The sequence below is a fragment of the Panthera leo genome, chromosome A2 (assembly GCF_018350215.1).
Source record: "Panthera leo isolate Ple1 chromosome A2, P.leo_Ple1_pat1.1, whole genome shotgun sequence".
Lineage (NCBI taxonomy): Eukaryota > Metazoa > Chordata > Mammalia > Carnivora > Felidae > Panthera > Panthera leo.
In genome coordinates, this window is record NC_056680.1 from 153,226,410 (window position 1) to 153,245,865 (window position 19,456).

General features: G+C 48.6%; 1 protein-coding gene and 1 long non-coding RNA gene across 4 annotated transcripts in view; one reads left to right on the top strand and one right to left on the bottom strand.

Annotated features, from left to right (window-relative positions):
* LOC122212445 overlaps positions 1 to 14,873 on the bottom strand; it is a 48,281-nt gene extending 33,408 nt beyond the window's left edge. For 2 of the 3 annotated variants that reach the window (XR_006199146.1, XR_006199142.1), the window contains exons 1-2: positions 13,105 to 14,246; positions 11,817 to 11,954 (exon numbers count right to left, since the gene is read on the bottom strand). This is a non-coding gene — a long non-coding RNA (uncharacterized LOC122212445). Of the gene's footprint in view, positions 1 to 11,816; positions 11,955 to 13,104; positions 14,247 to 14,768 lie in introns of those variants that run through there. The other variant, XR_006199145.1, reaches the window with a different exon arrangement.
* Positions 1 to 19,456, top strand: part of TBXAS1 (thromboxane A synthase 1) — a 153,548-nt gene extending 134,092 nt beyond the window's left edge. Inside the window, exons 10-13 of the mRNA XM_042926366.1 lie at positions 11,110 to 11,201; positions 15,121 to 15,258; positions 16,806 to 16,968; positions 19,207 to 19,456. Coding sequence (XP_042782300.1) covers positions 11,110 to 11,201; positions 15,121 to 15,258; positions 16,806 to 16,968; positions 19,207 to 19,281 — 468 coding nt within the window. The 3' untranslated portion in view covers positions 19,282 to 19,456. The remainder of the gene's footprint in view (positions 1 to 11,109; positions 11,202 to 15,120; positions 15,259 to 16,805; positions 16,969 to 19,206) is intronic.

Genomic DNA, 19,456 nt, shown 5'->3' on the forward strand with positions numbered 1-19,456 from the left:
CTTCCCTATATTGCATCAAAACTGTTCTCCCCACGCCTTATACCATCATCCTGGGTCTGCCCCACTAATGAGAGGAGCAGCACGTACTTTTCCTTTGTCACATGTCTGCTGCTCAGTCGTGTGGCAATGCTCTCATTTCTCCCCCTTGGTTTGCTCACGTCCCCCGAATTCTTGGAGTGTGCCCCTGGAAGTGGCATGCCAGCCCCAGCTCACTCCCCGTCGCTCCATCCCCTCTCCACCCGCTCATCTGTTAACCCTGCTGATGCTGGCCCACCCCTCCCTCATTCAGTTGACTGATGCAAAGGCCATTCCTTGTCCTTTATCCCCATGGCTGTGTCCAGGAGACCCGAGACTATCCAGAGTCTCTTCCTTTCCAGCCCATCAGCCTCCTTTCCCTGGGAAGCCCTACAGTTCAGTCCTTGGTGCCCTGCTTTTCTTCCAGCCCCCATCCCGGGGACTCATCCCCCTCTGTGCAGCTGAGCGGGACACCATCTTCCCCAACACAAGCCTGCCAGAGTTGAGCTCTCCTGGAGGAGGCAGCCCACCCAGACTGGTCCTCCGTCCATCTTTCGGTGCCCCCGGGAATGAAACCTCGGGATCGCTTTCATCACTTCACTCCCTGCCCCCTTACATCCGAAGACTCACCTCCCTGGACTAGTCTTCCTTCCTTACGATGACTCTGTATCAGCTGCATATGAGAGTTTTCCAGGGACTGTTTAGAACACTACTAATTCCTGCACACCAGTCCAGACCAACTAAACCTGAACATTTCGGGGTAGGGCTCCGGGCTCGGTGGGGAGCAGCCAAGATGGGGAATCACTGCTTGCACTGCTTCTCTTTCAACCCCCTGCCCACTCTGACCACTGCTCTGTCATCAGAGACCCTCACTTTTGCCCAGGCTATTACAATAGTCTCCTTGTTGTCTTGTTGACCAGCTCTTCCTACTGTCCTCCTCTACATCATCTGTCAGAGTTATAGTCATTTTCAGTGCGTCACTTCTACTCATCAAACCTTCAATGGCTCCCTATTACCATAATAATAAATCTCTGAAGGAACAAGTCAACAGTTTCCCAAGTACAGAGTGAGTTGAATGTATAGGACTGTGTCTTGTCTCCTCTCTCCCCCTGCCCCCACACTCTGCTAAAGGCATGTCACACCCATGTCCTAGACATACTATCTATGTGGGGACAGAGTGAACAAAAAGCATCGGTCTGCAAATTAAATGCAAAACACTCTCTCCCTGGTGCAGAGAAAGTGAGCTGGGTGATTTAACCGTCACTTACTTAGGGGCTTATCTCTTTAAACATCATATACCACTTGGCTGTTAATGGAGAGAACAGAATCCTAAACGTTGCATAACAACAGATAATCCAAAGACTCGAATCTAGTTGATTTGGGAGTGTGTTTTATGCTTATGAGTCCTTATGTCTGATAACTGGGACAGTTCTTTAAAATCAGGTGATTAGAGATGTGTCTTATTTGTCTCTACCTCTCCTTTTCCCTACACGCCCACTAGAGGGATAAATAACTCTGCTCCCAAATAATACACTACTTTTTCCTCTCAACCCTTTCCTGGAATAGAGATAGTGGCTGCGTTTCAGCGAGTTGGAATCTGGCGGCAGAGGGAAGAGGGTCAAACCCATAGTGAGATTAAATAGAAGGAACTGGAATGTATGTCAATGACCTGTTTTCCAACTGATTCACTTAAAGTTTGAGGTACAACCAATTCCCTTATGACCCAGCAAAGCCACTCCTAAGTACAGAGCCAACAGAAATGTGTACGTATGTCCACCAAAAAAACATATACAAGGGGCGCCTGGGTGGCTCAGTTGGTTAAGCATCCGACTCTTGATTTCTTGATCTCACGGTTCGTGGCTCTGAGCCCCGCATCAGACTCTGCGCTGATGGCAGAGTCTGCTTGGGACTCTCTCTCTCCCTCCCTCTCTCGCTGCCCCTCCCCTGCTTGCACACCCTCTCTCTCTCTCTCTCTCTCTCTCTCTCTCCAAATAAACTTAAAATATATATATATATACAAGAATGTTCAGCTTTATTCATAATGGCCCCAAACTGGGACGACTCAAACGTCCACTCACGGTGGAAAGGATGAGTTGCCGGGGGAGCACCCCCCAATCACTCGAGCGGACACACTTCGGCTCCACACCACGCCGTGGCTGAGTCTCCAAGACCTGGCCCCGCACACACACAGGCAGGCCTGGGCAAAAGCCCACAGACAGCATATTCTGTTTATACACAGATTTTTTAAAAGGCAAAAGTAATCGCTCGTGTTACAAGTCAGGATGGCAGTTGCCCTTGAGGGGGCTGTGATTGGACAGGGTCACGGGGGCGCCTCAGAGTGCTGGCAATATCTGGGGGCTTGATCAGACATGGTTACGCGGGTACGCTCGCCCTGTGAAAATTCACCGAGCTCTGTGCTTTAGGTTGTGCTGTATTTTTTCCGTATGCATGTGATTCCTCCATAAAATGTACAAAACAAAAGGAAGAGGGGAAAATGGGTGATAGGCATTGAGGAGGGTGCTTGTTGGGCTGAGCACTGGGTGTTGTATATAAGCAATGAGTCATGGGAATTTACTCCCAAAGCCAAGACTACACTGTATACACTGTATGTTAGCTAACCTGACAATAAATTAGTAGTAAATAAATAAATAAATAAATAAATAAATAAATAAAAATATTTTAAAAATAGGAAAGGAAGAGAGGGAGGGAGGAAGGGAAAGGGGGGAGGATGGGAGGAGGGGAGAGGGAGGGAGGTCTATGCAGTACAGCATGATGGACAAGTCTTAGAATTTGAAGATCTGGATTTAGTTCTGACTCTGCTATTTACTAGCTGTGTGACCTCAGTTAAGCCACTAACCTCTCTGAATCTCTGTGTTTTTTTTTTTCACCTATAAAATAGGCAGCAAAAACTGCCCTACCTACCCCACAGTGCAGTTGTGAGGACCAAATGACAGAACTGATGTAAAAATCCTACTGTACCCAGTAAAATACTGCAGGGGGGCGGAGTGCTATTATTATCTTAGATCTCCGAAGACAGGAATTCTTATGGAAAGTCAGGGATATTGATAAGGCTCAACCCAGGGCCTTCGGTGGTAAGGGCTGGCACTGTGGTGTGTGTGTGTGTGTGTGTGTGTGTGTGTGTGTGTGAGCGCACACACAGGCGGGTTTGTGTTCTTTCATTACAGTCTTGTCACCTAATCCCTTAATGGCCTGGCCTCAGAGTACAGGAGCACCTGGAATAATCCAGGGGTTTATGTGAGATGGGTTCTCTTTCCTTTTCAAGTGGATATAAATAGATACTATACACACTCTCCTAATTACCTTTTCTAAGGCAAGGATGCATGTCTGCATCTAAATCTGCCAAATTCTTTAAGTTAGCATGTAGGACCTTCTGGGCACTGGCTAGGCAAAGCAGTGATGTTGATAGAAAGATCCCCCGCCCACCTCATAGCCCACCCTATCCCTCCATCCCCCACTGCTTCTTGCCCCAAGCCTGGAACAGCTCACGTGGGCCCATCTATGGAATCTCAAAGCCAGGAAGTCGGAGCCTCTGTTTAGAGAACTGGTCAGTGAGGAGCCCAGATCCCCACTCAGGCCTCGCCTGCATCTTGGGGACCGGGCGCAGGGGGAAGGGGCTTTTCTCCTGGGCTGGTGGTCAAAAGGGCAAAGCGAAGGTTGTTACATTTTCCGCAGTTTGGTTTCATACTATTATCGTACGTTCCCCAGGGAATGAGAGTGAATGGAAATCTTTATTCTTCATATGGCTGTACAGCCCCTGGCTGTCCCCACGCTAGCATGTCCAGTCTTAAGGGATTTCGAGCTCCCTGCTTCTAGAGGGCAAAGGCTGGCAGAATTTAGCCCACTTTATATAACACCACGTCCGGCGACATATGCGTGGGCACTCACTAGTGCCATCCGATGCTGCCCTTGTTAGTCCTCGGGAAGGACAAAATTGAAGCCGCCCCCACTTCTATTTCCTTTCACAAAATAAGAAAACGTTAATTTTTCTATGAGGTCTCTGGCTCTCCAGGAAAAATCTTTTTGAAAGCAGTGACATTTTTATTTGCTTTTTCTCATTCTATCTGCACACACCGTGTGTGTGGTGTAAGTGTAGGTGTGAGTGACGTGGGGGCAGGACGTGCATGTGTCCACGTGTGGGTGCGTGTATGCGCACGTGTATGTGTGTCTAGCTCTCGAAGAAAATGGCACACAAAAATCTGAATGTAACAAGGTGACCTTAATAGGTGAGGGCAGTATTATTTCCTATTTAAAAGGATTTATCCACAAGTTTTCCATAACGTTCCCTTAACCATCAGGTTTATCCCTTGCATTTAAATATTGGTTTACAGATCTAAGCTCTAAGAGTAAAAGACTAAGAGACCAAGAACCTTGGAAGTAAAATTAGAAGTTACTGCCCACTGAAAATCAACATACAGATGAAAAAACCTTCTGGAAAATCAAGGAACTCTGGACTGAGAATGTAAACCACAAGGCAAAGATTCAGTTTATTTTTAAATCTCTATTTTTCCCAATACTTAGTAATTAAATATTTACTATTTAATCAATGTTCCCCAAAATCAAATATTAAAAAAAGATTTAACATTTCTTTTTCTTTTCAAACTTGTAAGAGCACAGTGGCTTATTTTATGAAATAAATCCCAGCTGAAATAAGTTCCATGGGATTTTAAAATCACTTTCTTCCTTAACACATCCTGATAGAGTCATCTAATTCATGCAACAGACGGCCTCGTGATGAAATGAGCTCCCTGCCTCCAGATACGTTCGAACAGAAGAATTACCTGTTCCTTTGGTACATTACCAAAGATGCAGAGATCTTTCACCTTCACAGTCTCCTCCACCCTGCCCTGTGAGCCAGGCATGACCCCAACTTACAGACCAGGTGACCTGCTGATGTTGCCCTTGGCACTTGCCCCAAGGCCACAGCTGCTGGGCAACAGATCCAGGACAGGATCCAGGGACGGATCCAGGGATGGATCCAGGGACGGAAACCCCAGCTGGACCTAGTGACTACCCCGAGGCATGGCCAAGGTCGGGGAGCGAGGCTGCAGTAGCAGCCTCGCTGGGTGGGAGGCAGGACAGGTTGATTCTAATTCTGAGTAATATGGCCTGCGTAACCGAAGTCAGGAAGAACCCTGGGGGATGGCTTTTTATCTTGATCTTTTGGAAACACAAGACGCTTAAAGTGCTTCTTGGTTCAAAATGAGAGGATGTTCTGCTCAGATGCCCCTCAGTTCTCCCGACATTCCAGGCCAACCAGGTGCTCCTCAGCCCTGAGCAGCACAGAGGGTCCAAGCACCCAAGGGCAACAGCAAGGGATGGGATGGGCTGGGCCGGAAACCTCAGCTCCGAGCTCCCGGCCTCCTGCCTTCGAGGATGCTCCTGCTATTGTAAACATTTGGGGTGAGCTGGCCAGCCTCTGCTTCTAAGGGAAAGCATTCTCTTGACTAAGCTACCCTCTCTTTCCCTTTCTCACTTCAAGTGAATTCTACACCACCCCCTCCCAACATTTTTTTTATTGGGTAATTTTTTTTTCTAGATGCCAAAGACAAATACATAGCACCCATAGAGCACAAGTACCATTTCTGGTTCATTTCTTGACAGTGCTCCACCACCGACCACGCCCACCACACTTCTGACTCAGCCCAAAGGCTGCCCCGCGTGGGACGGCTTTCTGCCTCCTGTGCCCAGAAAACTGCCAAGTGGCCTACAAGATCCGGCTCCAAACCACACCTCTCCCACTTGGCCAGCCTGACAGAGCCATTTTTAATTCTGTAACGCATCTAAAAGGCTATGCCACAGTATTGTTATTTCAATTTCTATTCACTATTTTAACTTTTTTTTTTTTTTTTGAAGGAAAACTTTATACAAATTAGAATACTTGAGGGGACTACGTACCCATCACCCAGCCTCAACAAGAGGTCAACTACGGTCATTTTGGTTTCATGTTATTTCCCCACCTTCCCCCAATTCCAGTTTTTGGGTTTTTTTTAAATAAAAGTCTCAGAAGTCTTACGTCATCTGTAAATATTTCATTCTACACCTCTAAAATAAAAGGACTCTTTTCTAAAACAGGACAACCATACCATTATCATATTAAAAACAAATGAACTGGTGAGCCTGGGTGGCTCAGTTGGTTGAGCATCCAACTTGTGATTTTGGCTCAGGTCATGATCCCAGCCAGGGTCATGGGATGGAGCCCCATATTGAGCTCCATGCTGAGCTGAGTGTGAAGCCTGCTTAAGATTCTCTCTCTCTTCCCCTCCCCACCATCTCTCAAATTAAAACAACAGCAAATAAACCATAATTTCATAAGTATATCAAATATCCAGTCATGGTTTAAGGTCCTGTGATGGACTCACGGATTTTTTTTTTTTTAGATTGGTTTGTCCGAACCCACACCCAAACAAGCCCACCCACTTTTCGCTGGCTTTTTTATCCATCATAAAGACCTTGGCTTAGGCTTCATTTTCTCCTGTTAGCTTCCCTGATTCCAAATGCCTGGGATGTGTGTCCTTCTGTTCTTCCACAGAGCCTTGTGCTCACGGCTCTGAAACCCTCACCATTGGTTTGCATTCTAGGACGGACTATAAGGTCCAAGAGGGTGGGAAGGGTCAGTGTGTGTCAAAGTTATGTGCCCTGTGCCTAGCACAGTGGCTGGCCAATAGCACACATCTGCTCGGCAATGTCGAACGAATAAGTGGATGAATGAACTCTCAAACCGAACTGTTTGCCGTTCCTCCTAAGTCCATCCTACAGCACATTCCACATCCAGTATAATGATTTGCTTAGAAGTCGGCTTCCCCAAAGAGCAGAGTCTTGATCATGTCTGGATCCTCAGCACCTGGCAGTAGGTGTGCATCGAGAGATTGCTGAATGAATAAGGACGTAAGTTTTCTACTCCAAGTTCTAGCTGTGAGTTTAGCCTCGCAGTTTTCCTCTCTGGGTCTCCTGTTTCTCATCTCTATGATGAAAAATTCGGATTCATGATTCCTAAGTCTTTTGGGAGTTTAATTTGTGATTCTGAGTAGGGGCCCAGCCTCGCAAGGGAGTCCCCATTTGCCATACACTTGCTGCCCTCTGCTGGTATGATTGGTGTAGGACCTCTTTATTCCTGATTTTCCTGAAAGAACTACTTCGAGGCAAAGGTCCAGATGGGCAGACTGGTCTGTCAGTGGGACAGGGATTGGAACCTCATTACCTTACCTGGGTTTGATTAAAATGTGCAGGTGTGAACCTCCCTCCATCCCATCTGCCCACTCCTCCCACAGAAAGGATCGCGGGGGTAGATCGCAGAAGGACTAATGCAGTGAGTGGTCTCAGCCCCCAACACATTACAACCATGGCGGGGGTTGGAAAGAACTGGGGCCCAGGCCCCACTTCAAACCAACAGGTGAGTCCCTGGCTGGGCAGGGCCCAAGCATCCTTATATAGTAAAAGTCGGCCCACTGCTTCTAACGTTCCATCATGTGGAGAACCGCGGGACCAAGATGATGTTTACACGTGTATCTTGAGCCAAAAGCTTGGAAGCACAGTAAAAAGCTCATCCAGAGAAAGAATAATGAAGACTGTGACTTGATCACATCAAATTCCCTTAGCCTACCTTTAAAAGTTTTCTTTCTTTGACAAATGCTGACAGCTTCTAAACCATAAATTTTGTTTGGGGAACCAATTCCATCTACCGTTAGGGACGTTGCTTCCACATCTGGTTTCTTTTTCTTTTTGTAATATGGTTCTATATTCTGGTGCACAGTACCACCATTTTTCGTGGGGTTTTAGTTTTTTGTTTTGTTTGGTTTGGTGTTTTGTTCGTTTGTTTGGTTTGGTTTTGGGGTTTTTTGTTTTTTACATTTTCTGCATATGTTGATAAGTCTCCCTCGGTTGCAGATAACAGAATTTGTCTGTTGCCAACTTAGACCATAAATGAGAAAATGCCGTAAGGGTACTGATTCACCACCCACTGGGCTAGTGACTAGTCGGAGGGTGGCAAACAGAAACTGGAACTCTAGGGGACACCAGGAAATGGTCTCTTCCTGTGTCATTTGCCTCTACTTCCCTCTGCACATTTAATTCATTTCTTCTTTCTCACAGCCAACTGGAATTTTCTGCTTATTCATCCACAAGGCAGAACATGGTCACCAGCAGATCATGACTCACCTGAGCTCAGCCTCCACCCGTTGGAGAAAAACTCCTTTTTGTCTGCACTAGATCCAAATTTCCAGAATTGTACCCTTGGGTCTGAGGCTCACCCTTGGGCCAATCAACCATGGCCTGCAGGGCCAACTATGCCATTCTTTTATACAAAGTGAAAATAGGGGGCCCCTCATTCAAAACTCGGGGAAAGTGCCATTAATGGTAAATACAAAGGCTCTCCCTCTTTTCTTCTCCTCCAGCATGAATCTTACCATTCATCTTTATATCATGCAATGCCAGTTTTAAATGTAAATTATCAGGGCATTTAACTCACATGCAGGATCACTGAAACTACACAATTTGTATTTTGTGACTCGCAGGCCAGAAGAAACAAGCACAATTCAAACTACTAAAGATTAGAAGGAAGAAGAGGGGTTCCCCAGGCTCCCCCAAGGGGGCACTCCATCAGGCGCGGGGATACCAAACGGGCTGGGGACTCAGGCCCCCATGCATGTTTAGGGGTCCTGCCCCATCCTGCTAGCCACTAGACCCCTGCACGTGACCCAGCTGGGGACAGGGTCTAGGGAACTTGGGCCAGGCATCACTCCTTCCCACAGGTCCACCCCCAATGCCATAGCAGACTGTGACTCTTCAAAGATCTTTAAAACCTCTGTGCCGGGACACACTTGGTACCTGGGCTAAAAGCGGCCAGAGGCTGGCCCTAGCCAATTCGCAGCCTCTGGCCAGCCCTGAGACACACCATGATGCTGCCAGCCCAGGGCAGGCACAGCTGCCACTATGCCCACTCAAGATGCCTCAGGATACATGCACCCCATCCCCACCCTCTCTGTGCCTGAGCCCAGGCCCTGGACTGGGGAGGGGGGCAACTGTGGTTACAGGGCACGTCAGGGAGAGGGGGGCCAGGCTGGGCCCCAGGCACCAGGGGCGGGAGAGCAGGCAGCTGAGAATGGGTCGTGGGGAGGTGGCCAGAGGCGGGACCACACACAAGTGACGCTCTAAGCCCTGGCGCATCCTCCACTGTCCCATCAGACTCTACTTCCAAAGTCCCAATTCAGAGGTAAAAGGATTAAGAATCACAGATGGCGACCAAAGAGCGTTAAGCTCCAAGCACAGGGCCTTCTCAAGGGCCACATGCTCACTGAGCAGGCCCTGGCGGTCTGCTCTGGAGGTGGAAACATAGGGTCTGGCGGTAACCTTCCGAAGGAAGGGTTCCCAGAAATGAGGAGGAGAGTGAGTTGGGGAAACCAATCATTATTATTTTTTACTACAAAGTAGAAATGGAAACCCCTCCCCTTTGCCGTGCAAATTTATAAACATTAAACTACACATATTCTGTAACTTGACTTTTTTACTCCACAGTATACTACAGACATCGTTGAATGGCTGCATTATATCGAACGGCTGTTCAGTGATAGATTAGCTAAAATACTTACCATGGACTCCAAGACTCCATGTGTCCTGGCCCCTGACCCCATCTCCTACCACTCTCCCCTCTGTCCCCTTGAGTCCCCATTCTGCTCCAGCCAGCTGGCCTGGTGTTATCTTCCTCAAGCAAACCAAGCACATCCCACACAGGGCCTGCCCACCTGCTCTCACCGGATGGCTTACTGGCCCCACCCCACCGTTTCTGGTCTGGTCTGTGGTGGGGGGCGGGGGAAGGCAGGGATCTGCATTTCTAGGGTGACCCTGATGTGGCCAATCCAGGGAGCTCTCTCTCTGAGAACCACTGGCTCAGATCCCATGTGGCCAGCTGCAGGCCTGGGAATGGCTCCCAGAGGGTGGAGCAAGGCCACTCAGGGCCCACCCCTGGAAAGTTGGGGGTTGCAGCATGAATTTGCCCACCCCCCTCCTGGTGCTGCCCTCTACTGCTCTGGGAGGGGAGGAGAGGAGAAAGCACATCTCCAAGTTGAAGACTGCTCTTGCATCAGGACTACCTGGTTGAAAGAAATGAAGCTGTCCCGCTGTCCCCCACCAAGCAGGTGTTTGGCTCTGCAGGGAGTGGGGAGAGAGAGAGAATTTGGGGAAACCTAGCAGAACAGCGAATGAGCCTCCCTGACCCCATCCTAACCCTCCCACCCACATCCTGCTCCCCAGCTCATACCCATGTGTCCCTCCTCCCCAGGCCAGGGGTGAGGGTGACAGTGTCACTCCAGTGGGCATTGTCCAAGGGGCACCGGTGTCCCCCCAACACGGGCTGCTGGGTCATGCTTTTCTACACCTTCAGTCTCTAGTATCTAATCAGTTTTCCCCAACCTTTCCTCATCTGATCAGTGAAGAACAGAATCTCCTCGTTTTCATTTGTATTTTTCATCAGGGCAACTTGTATTTCTTCTTCTGTGTTTTGCCTGTTCATATCCTTTGACCATTTTCCTAATGAGTTTCTTTTCTTACTGATTTAAAATAGCTCTTTAGTTTCTGTTATCAGAACTTTTTTTGTGACTTCACTATGCATCCTTTAACTTTATGATGTACCAGTTAGTATCTATGTGGCCACCTCTCTGAGCCTCAGTTTCCTCCTCTAAGAGATGGGAGAACAGCTGTCTCGCAGGTTTGCAGGGAGGAGGAAGTCAGGTTGTGTCCATACAATATGTGGCCACCACCTCATCCTCCCTCAATAAATGCTTGCAGCTGAAGCTGCTGTCATTGGGTTGGAACCAAACGTCTCTATGACACTCAGAGACCCCCAGGTGCCAAACTGGTCCGGCGGGTCCCCAGTAACATACAGCACCACGAAACAAGTACAACAGGACATGCGCAGCGCTAGCCCAGTGCAGTTTGGATTGAACTGACTTTGCACTTTGTGGCGTCTCCACTTTCGAGTCTGCTGAGTTGGAGCGGGACTGTAAAGCTAATGGAGAAGCCAGAATGCTGTGTGACTTGGTATAACTCAACTTTCTTCCTTTGTCACGACTCCTCCATCAGCCGGCCCCTGACTACTGCAGTCTCCAGGAACACCTGCCCTACCTGGACATGGTGATTGCAGAGACCTTGAGGATTTACCCACCAGCTTTCAGGTACGCCCGAGTCCCTCCCACGCCCCCAACACACTGCCCAAAGCCCCTTCGGCATCACTGTCTCAGGTCCTCACTAGTCCTCAGACTGTCACAACCTGGGTTATCAGGAATGCTGGAGTCAAGTTCCTATCCCCTGGGGCACGATGCCTTCCATGCAGTAACCACAGCAGTAAATGTCTGGCTCATTTTCCTTTCTGTTAACTACCTTCTCCAAGCATCACTGGGCTTTTCTTAACAACCTTCCTACCCAACCCAAGCCAATCTCTTTGGCCTCCTAGCCTGGAATGGCTTTCACTAGTCATTCATTTGGCAACTATTTACTGAGCCGAATGCTGTTGCAAGCACTGGGAAATGAGCCATGTACAAAACAGATAAAACCCCTGCCCTTGGAGTTGACATTCCAGGGGGGACCTCCCAAGGCCTGGGAGGCGTCTCCTCACTTTCCAACAACCCACACTTGTCCTATCCTTCAAACTCCAACCCAAGACTCGCCACTGCAGGCCATTTGCCTCCCCTCCCCCAGCATTTTCACGCTGACTGTACTTCATATTATATTCTTGGATACTTTTCAACCCCTCTGCAATATTTTGCCCAAGTACATCCACTCACACCAACCTGTAAGTGCCTTGAGAGCAGGAATCTGGTCTTCCACTTCTTTTCAACTCCCCCTAAGCGAGGCCTTCCAGGGAGCACAGCATCTTAACTTGGGTCCCCAGACCCTTAGGGAGGGAAACAGTGGCCAGATTTCAGGTTCTAGAAACAGAAGCAACACAAAGCATTTAACCCTATATATTGTAAGTTCCACTCTGCATGTCTATGAATGAATATACCGCATAATCCATTTGGAGGTAGCTTTTGCCATTTTAAGAGAGAAAATGTGGATGATTTGAAGGTATCTCAAAATTATATTCCAACCAAAAACATCACAGAGAGTGTGACTGTAGCGATTGTGCAGTGTTCAGACCCAGAGCAAAGAGACAGAATTCCACAGAAGGGAGTGAAATCACACGGTCCTCAAGCACACAGGGTTTCAGTCTCCCTGATCTGGGAACAGCCAGTAACTCCAGGGCCAGATTCTATGGGCCTTTCCTGATTTCCTTGGGAGCTGCAGAGCAAACTGTCTCCAATCTTCGTTTTTTAATGATTTATACCTAGCTTCCTTCCAAGGGAACTGTGGGCATCTGCTATACACATTAAAATGAAATTTGAAATAAGACATTCAGTGATAGAACAAAGGCTGTCTAGAGGAAAGAAGCCTTTACAGGACCCTAGAGATGGCCGATAACTGGAGTCAGCTCCCTGCTCGGTTGTTGAGGCTCCTGGCCGAGAGAGAAACCAGCAGAGTTGAACGGTCACGTTCTCTAGCGGGAAGAAAGTCTATCAATGATCAAAGACACGTCATTTCCTGGATCTGAACCCAATCAAGAACTCATCACGCGAGACCTTGTGGAGATGATGTGTTGAGCGACAACGTGAACAGGCTCTTTAATGCCAAAATGCTCTGATCAATTCTCCTAGTGACCTTTTTATAAACAGTACTATGAAAAAGGAAGCCAGCGAAGGCACTGCTCCAGAGAACCAGCAGCTGGTTCGGGAAGGCAGGACAAGATTTGCTGATTCCCTCATAAGGTCACATACAGTGCCAGTGCTCCGTAATCACAGAACAAATTTAGATAGAAAGTCAAGACAGGTTCACATCACTGCCCTTAGTTTGCTGTGTGATCTTGGGTAAATTCTGCACTGCTCTGTGCTTCTGCTTCCTGTGTGTTCAGTGGGCACACAATGTCTGCTCGGCCCGCCCCACAGGAGTGGTGAGAATCAGTGGGACAGAACATCTGAAAAGCCACACCGCTCTAGGTGGAGCACCACGTAAGGTGCGAGGTGAAGAGAAAGAAGGACTGACCTTTCCAGTCAAATGATCCGCTTCCATCCTGCTCCAATCCTGGGCAAGCCGTGATCTCCTGGGCCTCACCTTCCTCCCCACCTACTCTGTTGGAATTTTTAACGTATCAGCCCTGCTGACTTCTGTTATCAAACAACAGAAATGAGAGAGGCAAGCCATCATTATTTTCAGCCAGACAAGAAGCCAATTCGCTTCAGCCCAAGCAATAGATTTGGTGAATACAGGCACAGTGAGAATTCTATGTTATTTTACTTTATTTTATTATTTTAATCTCAAAAAAGCATCTTGGCTTTTCCCAAGCACTGACACACCACTATTCCCCCAAAATCTCAGAATGGCCCCTGTGGAAAACATAACTCTTGTTGAAGTGTTATCACTATGAATCCAGGTTTCTATGCAATATAATTCAGCAGATTTTTCTGGCCTTGTGTGTGGGCTGGCCTAGCCCGGCAGGAGGCCCAACCATATACAGAAGGGAAAGCCCTGGCTTTGAGGGGGTCTTGGATCCAGGTCCAAGATATTTCCAGTAAAGACGGCAAAGAAGGGGATGCCAGGGTATAGCCTAGTTTGACCCGTTAGAACTGAGGCTGCAACATCAGAAACCCCCACCTTCTTGCTCTGATTTGAGCCCTGGTGTTTTGCTACCAGCTCCAAGCACATATTAATTGCATTGGTAGCTTTAACAGAGTGTTAAATCCCACAAGGAGCCTCGGATTGCTCTTAATTTCTCTGAGAAGTGAGAAGAGTATAGAATAATAATTAGGATAACAATTATCTCTCCCCTAAGATATTTAGCAAAGTCCAGTCCTATAATGTGAAGTAAAAGCCAGCATAGATTATTTTTAATTTTAAAGTAATTACCTATATTACAAAAATAATATGCTTATACTTAAAGTAAAAACAAAAACCACCAAAACCAAAAACCGAAACAATACAGAAGGGTCCAAAGAGAAAGCTGACACCTCTAGTCCCCTGCCATCCTCCACCCCAGTCTCATCCCTTAGAAGAAATCATAGAAGTTCAGGTATTCTTCCAGAAATTTTATGTTCATATGAAAAAATCTATAGTCTAGCCCTTAAAAATACAATACATGGTGCCTGGGTGGCTCAGTCGTTAAGGATCTGACTTTGGCTCAGGTCAAAATCTCACGGTTTGTGAGTTCAAGCCCCGCATCGGGTGAGCCCTGCTTCTCTCTTCCTCTGTCTCTCACTCACTCACTTGCGCCCCCTCTCTATCAAAAAATATATAATAAATATAATATAATATAATATAATATAATATAATATAATATAATATAATATAAATATAATTTTAGTATATATATAATTTTTAGTATATATATAATTTTAGTGTATATATAATTTTTACTATATATATAATTTTTACTATATATAAAATACATATATATAAAGAAATGGGACAGTGCCATGGCCACTTGGTACAGTAAACAAGCTGCCCAAAAGTTTTCCCCTCGAGTAGAAGTTATCCATAGTGACACAGACAATGAACCGAGATCAGATTTTCAAACCCAAATTTCCTTTAGGTAAAGCAAAGCGGTGGGCGAGGGCAATTTAAAGAGGCTTGACCTTGAACGGATGAAGGAAAGCGTGGCCAGGGGAGTAGCCCTGCAAGCCCCTCCCCAGAAACAAGCCCTTCAAAGGTACCTGTGCTCCCCTAACCAGGCCTAAGAGAAGCTCTTCAGGCTCGATGGATGAATGCGTTTTCACTGAGCGCCAACTGAGTCTAAAGAGCCTAGAGACTGCAGGGTCCTGGGCAGTACAGGGGGTTGCGGGGGGGGGGGGGGGGGAGTGCGGTGTGTGGAAACCATCCAGGTCACCCCCGAAAGAGGGCCGGACCTCTTGTTCCCCTATACCCCAGCCTCACTGCGCACTTCACACTCCGACTCGATTTGCCCCAGAGCACCGCCGCCGAGTTCTGCTTATTGCAGCTGCGCAATCGAGGCGGGGCGGGGGGGGGGGGGGGGGGGGGGGGGTGCTGACCCGTGTGTCCCCGCAGGTTCACGCGAGAGGCGGCGCGAGACTGTGAGGTTCAGGGGCAGCGTATCCCGGCAGGAGCCGTGGTGGAGATGGCGGTGGGCGCCCTGCACCATGACCCTGAGTACTGGCCAAACCCCGAGGCCTTCGACCCTGAGAGGTGAGCTCAGTGCCTTCAAATGGGCCCCGGAGGGACACGAGAAGAAGGCCCTTGGAAGCGGCCAAGGGGAAACACCGATTTAGTAAAGTTGTCCCCAGTCAAAAGTCACGGGAGTCAGCTATTTGTGAGGCATCATTTCCAAAGGAAATACCGGTACCATTTTTAAAAGCCCCCAACAGAATCCAGAGATGTAGCGTTTCAGCAGCCCTGCATGCAAGTAACAAGGCAATTTCAATTGGGGGCCCTCGGTTTCTTCAAGCCGGGAAACAGGACACAGGATCGTATTTCAGGTGTGCTCTGGAAAGCAACAATAGATTTCCTTTTAAAAAAACTGGAGCTTGTTCCTGAGTAAGAGTTATCAACTAAATTTCTCCCTGAATTCATGAGATCCAGCTATGCTAACACGGTCGGCCTGGATCCCCACTCCTGCCCCCTACACGGATTTGGTCCGTTGCCTAAATTTCATTTCAAGGATCCCAGATTTAAAATGAGCAGGCATCCACACCCTCCTCGTCAGAATCAATCCATATCCCTTCCTTGTGTGATCTGGCCATGGGGAGGCCCCGGGCGGGCTGTTTCCGCCTGTAGGACTTACAACATTCTGTGGAAAGGAGCCCCGACTCTACAAACCTCCTCACTGGGAACCTGTGGGCGGTGGCACCTAGATCAATAATATTGAGTGCGTAGCGGCTCGGAAATACGGTAAATATCAAGCACCCTGGACTGCAGCTGTAAGGCTTACAGCATCACCTTTGAAAACGAAAAAGTGCATTAATCCTAGTTGAAAAGGGGCAGGGGGTCAGGGGCTCCTAGGCCCAGAAAAATGCACAGGTAAAAAGCGAGCTGTGACAACACAGTAGTTGACACCTGGCTCTGCTGTCACAGAACACGTGTGGCAAATGCTATTTGGTAGCAGGTAGGAGAGAATTCCTGCGGAAGGGCCTCCCGTTAGGAAAGCACCCAATGGTTCAGGTGTCAGTTGAACCAGAAGGGCAAGTGTGGGCAGGGGAGATAGCTGTCCCGAGTGGCACCAACAGATAAACTCGCAGGAAGTGGAGGGCTGGTTCCGTGGGGAATTCTGCTTAGGAAGCTGCTGATGGCTGGTGCCCTCCGCTGGCTGATGGGAAATTTGGTGCCACAGGCCCAGGTGAGGGCTGTGCTTTCTCAAGACTTTTATCCTCGTGAATCACAGCCTTCAGGCTCATTAACAGCACAATCAATTCTTAAGGAGAGGGCGAGAGGGCAAAGTGGGCCTTCCAGGTGATTCCTTTACGTCAGCAGTGCCTCTCGGGCTCTGCCAGACCCAGGAGAGGGCAGGACTGAAGCTCAGGGATCAGCAGCCACCTGCTCCAGAGAGGGAGGAGGCCGCGTGAAAACAGGATTCTGTTGAGCATGGTGGGGTTCAGGCCCGCTTGGTAGGAGCGTGGCCTCAGATGAAGGGCTCCCTCAGCCACACCGAGTGGCTGCAGAGGAAGGGGAAGGGAGGCGGGGTGTCCGCGGCCTACCCTGACCTACCCTGACCTACCCTGACTGCACGGCCCTCGCAGGTTCACGGCAGAGGCCCGGCGGCGCCGACGTCCCTTCACATACCTGCCATTCGGGGCGGGCCCCCGGAGCTGCCTCGGGGTGCGGCTGGGGCTGCTGGAGATCAAGCTGACGCTGCTCCACGTCCTGCGTGAGTTCCGGTTCGAGGCCTGCCCGGAGACGCAGGTGAGCTCGCTCTCCCGGCACAGGGGGTGCCCACCCCAGTTCTCATGGCGGGGCCGATCCTTAATCCCTCTTGGCCTCAAGAGGCCTTGATCGGTATAAGGGGGTTGGTAATAACACCTCCTCCCTGTTCATGCTGTGCGAGGCTTAAATGAGCCAGTACAGGCACTCAGGTAAGTGCCTGGCACATCATCCAAGTGTTAGCTGTTATTACTATTAACGTTCTGTGTACAGGGAAGCTGTACCTCTTCCCTCCTCGGCAATGAGAACCCAGTAATCCCCCAGAGTAGGTTTTATTATCCCCATTCTTCAGATGAGGAGCTAAAATAAAGCTCAGAGAGGTTAAGTAACTTGCCTGAGGCCTTATACTACGTTTACCATATACCACAGGCTCTGTGAGGGCAGGAACCAAAAGTCTGTCTGATTCATTGCTGGAGCTTCCAGCACCAGGTACAGGGCAGGTACTCACACCTTCACTGAACAAATATTAGCAAATGAATGACTAGCCAGAGAGTGAAGAAAGGGGCTCACACCAGATTGGGCTCGCCCCCAAGCCTCCCTCCTTCCTCTACATGGAGCCACCTCTCTGCCATGTTTGCTGTTCCCTACATAACAACACTGTGCCCCTCCATGCCTGTTCAGAGCCCCTGTGCATGGCTGGACAGGGGGTGCATTAGGGAACAAATAATAAGTACCCAGTGATGAATGGAGAACTTCTAGATTCAAAGAGTGGCATTCATTGCCTCTGACAAACAGGGAGACTGGGTTCAAGGTTAGACAGAGAGGTGCAAACCGGGAACACAGGGCCAAACCAACAGAGACAAGAGCAGGCCCCTACCTGAAGTAGGTGTTCCCTGTGTGCAGCACTTCCTTTTGGGATTTGTCTCACTTACCCTTAATCTTGACAAACGGCACAGCAGCCAGACCATTGTGCCACTGCTTATGGCTGGCATTCCCCAGCTCAAGAACCAGCCATGAGTCCCTGAGCCTACCAGCTCTAAGGAGAGCTCATCTGAGCCCACTTTGTATTCCCTGCCCCAAATTCCCACCCCGAGAGTTCTACCTGCTCTTCCCTACCTAGAATGCCATCTCTCCCACTCCTCTGTTCCCAGCCTAATCCCATCTTCCAAATCCTTGGGTATTCCCCTATATCCTGAAGTGGCCCCTGAGAAGTGCTGTTCACAAGGCTTCTCTGACTCCTAGCCCCACCTAAAGGGCACGTTCCTCCAGGAAGCTCTCCCTGAATTTGCTAGCCCCAGCCAACCTCCTTTTTTGAAGTCCAGTAGTGTTTCCACTTTGTCTATACCTGTGTTAATACAGTAGCAGCTAGCCACATCTGGCTATTTAAATTTTAATAATCAGATTAAAAATTCAGCCCCTCGTTTGCAGTAACCATATTTCTAATGCTCAGCAGTCACATGTGCTACTGGTGGGGTAGCACACGTTTAGTCCATCTTGTTTCTTGGTCACAGAACTTCTCTCCCATCTGAACTAAAACCCCCAAAGACATCTGAAAAACCCAAGGCCCAGCACTAAGGGCCAGTGATGCTTCTTTCCTTTAAAGTGTTCACATTAGCCACTGAACCATCATTTTACATGGGGCTCAGGGGGACACCCTGCTTCTTGAGTAATTCTTGGGCTTTTATTCCAAGTCCCCAGTCCACCCCCCATCTGCCTTGTAAGCTGGACATAAGGAAAGCTTTCTGAATGGCAGTGAGGCTAGACCACAGCACTCATGAGAAGGGAACAGTATGAAGCCACTCTCCCAAAGCCACTTGAAAAGAGGGGATGCTGCTTGGCTACTGGCAGGGCACCAGGGAGTGAGAATAGTAGGAGAGGGGACAGTTTGAGACTTTGCTCTTCACTTTCCAGGCACGTGACCTTAGACATGTCACTTGGCCTCTTTGAACTTCCATTTCTTCATTTGCAAAGTGAGCCACCAGTACCTCTTACACAGGCTTCTTGGGAGGATAAATGTGGGACTGAGTACCCTCCTTACTTAACAGTATTTTTTTAACATGGACAAAAGGGCCGAGCACCCATGTGCTGGTGGGGCCCCAGCGCCCAGCCTCCCTGAGCGGCAGCTTTGCTGGCCTCTCAAGGCCGTGCTGGGGAGGCTGCTCTGCTCCCTCAGCCCTGCTATCTCTCAAATTTCCACAACCCCACTTCAGGCCCAGTTCCAAAAAGCTTTCCTATAGATGTGGTTAGCTATAACAAGTATCTTAATCTCCTCTATTTTAGGTACCACTGCAGCTAGAATCCAAATCTGCCCTAGGTCCGAAGAATGGTGTCTACATCAAGATTGTCTCTCGCTGACAGTTTTATGAGGACACCCCCCAAATGCAAAGGAAACCTTGATGTGGAAATTCAGATTTCGGGGAAAACATCACTGAAGCAACTGAAAGGGTGCCCACCATGCAAGTATAAAAGAGGTCTTTACATAACTTTTCCCAAATGTTCCTGAACATTTAATAAATGTTTCTTGCACTTA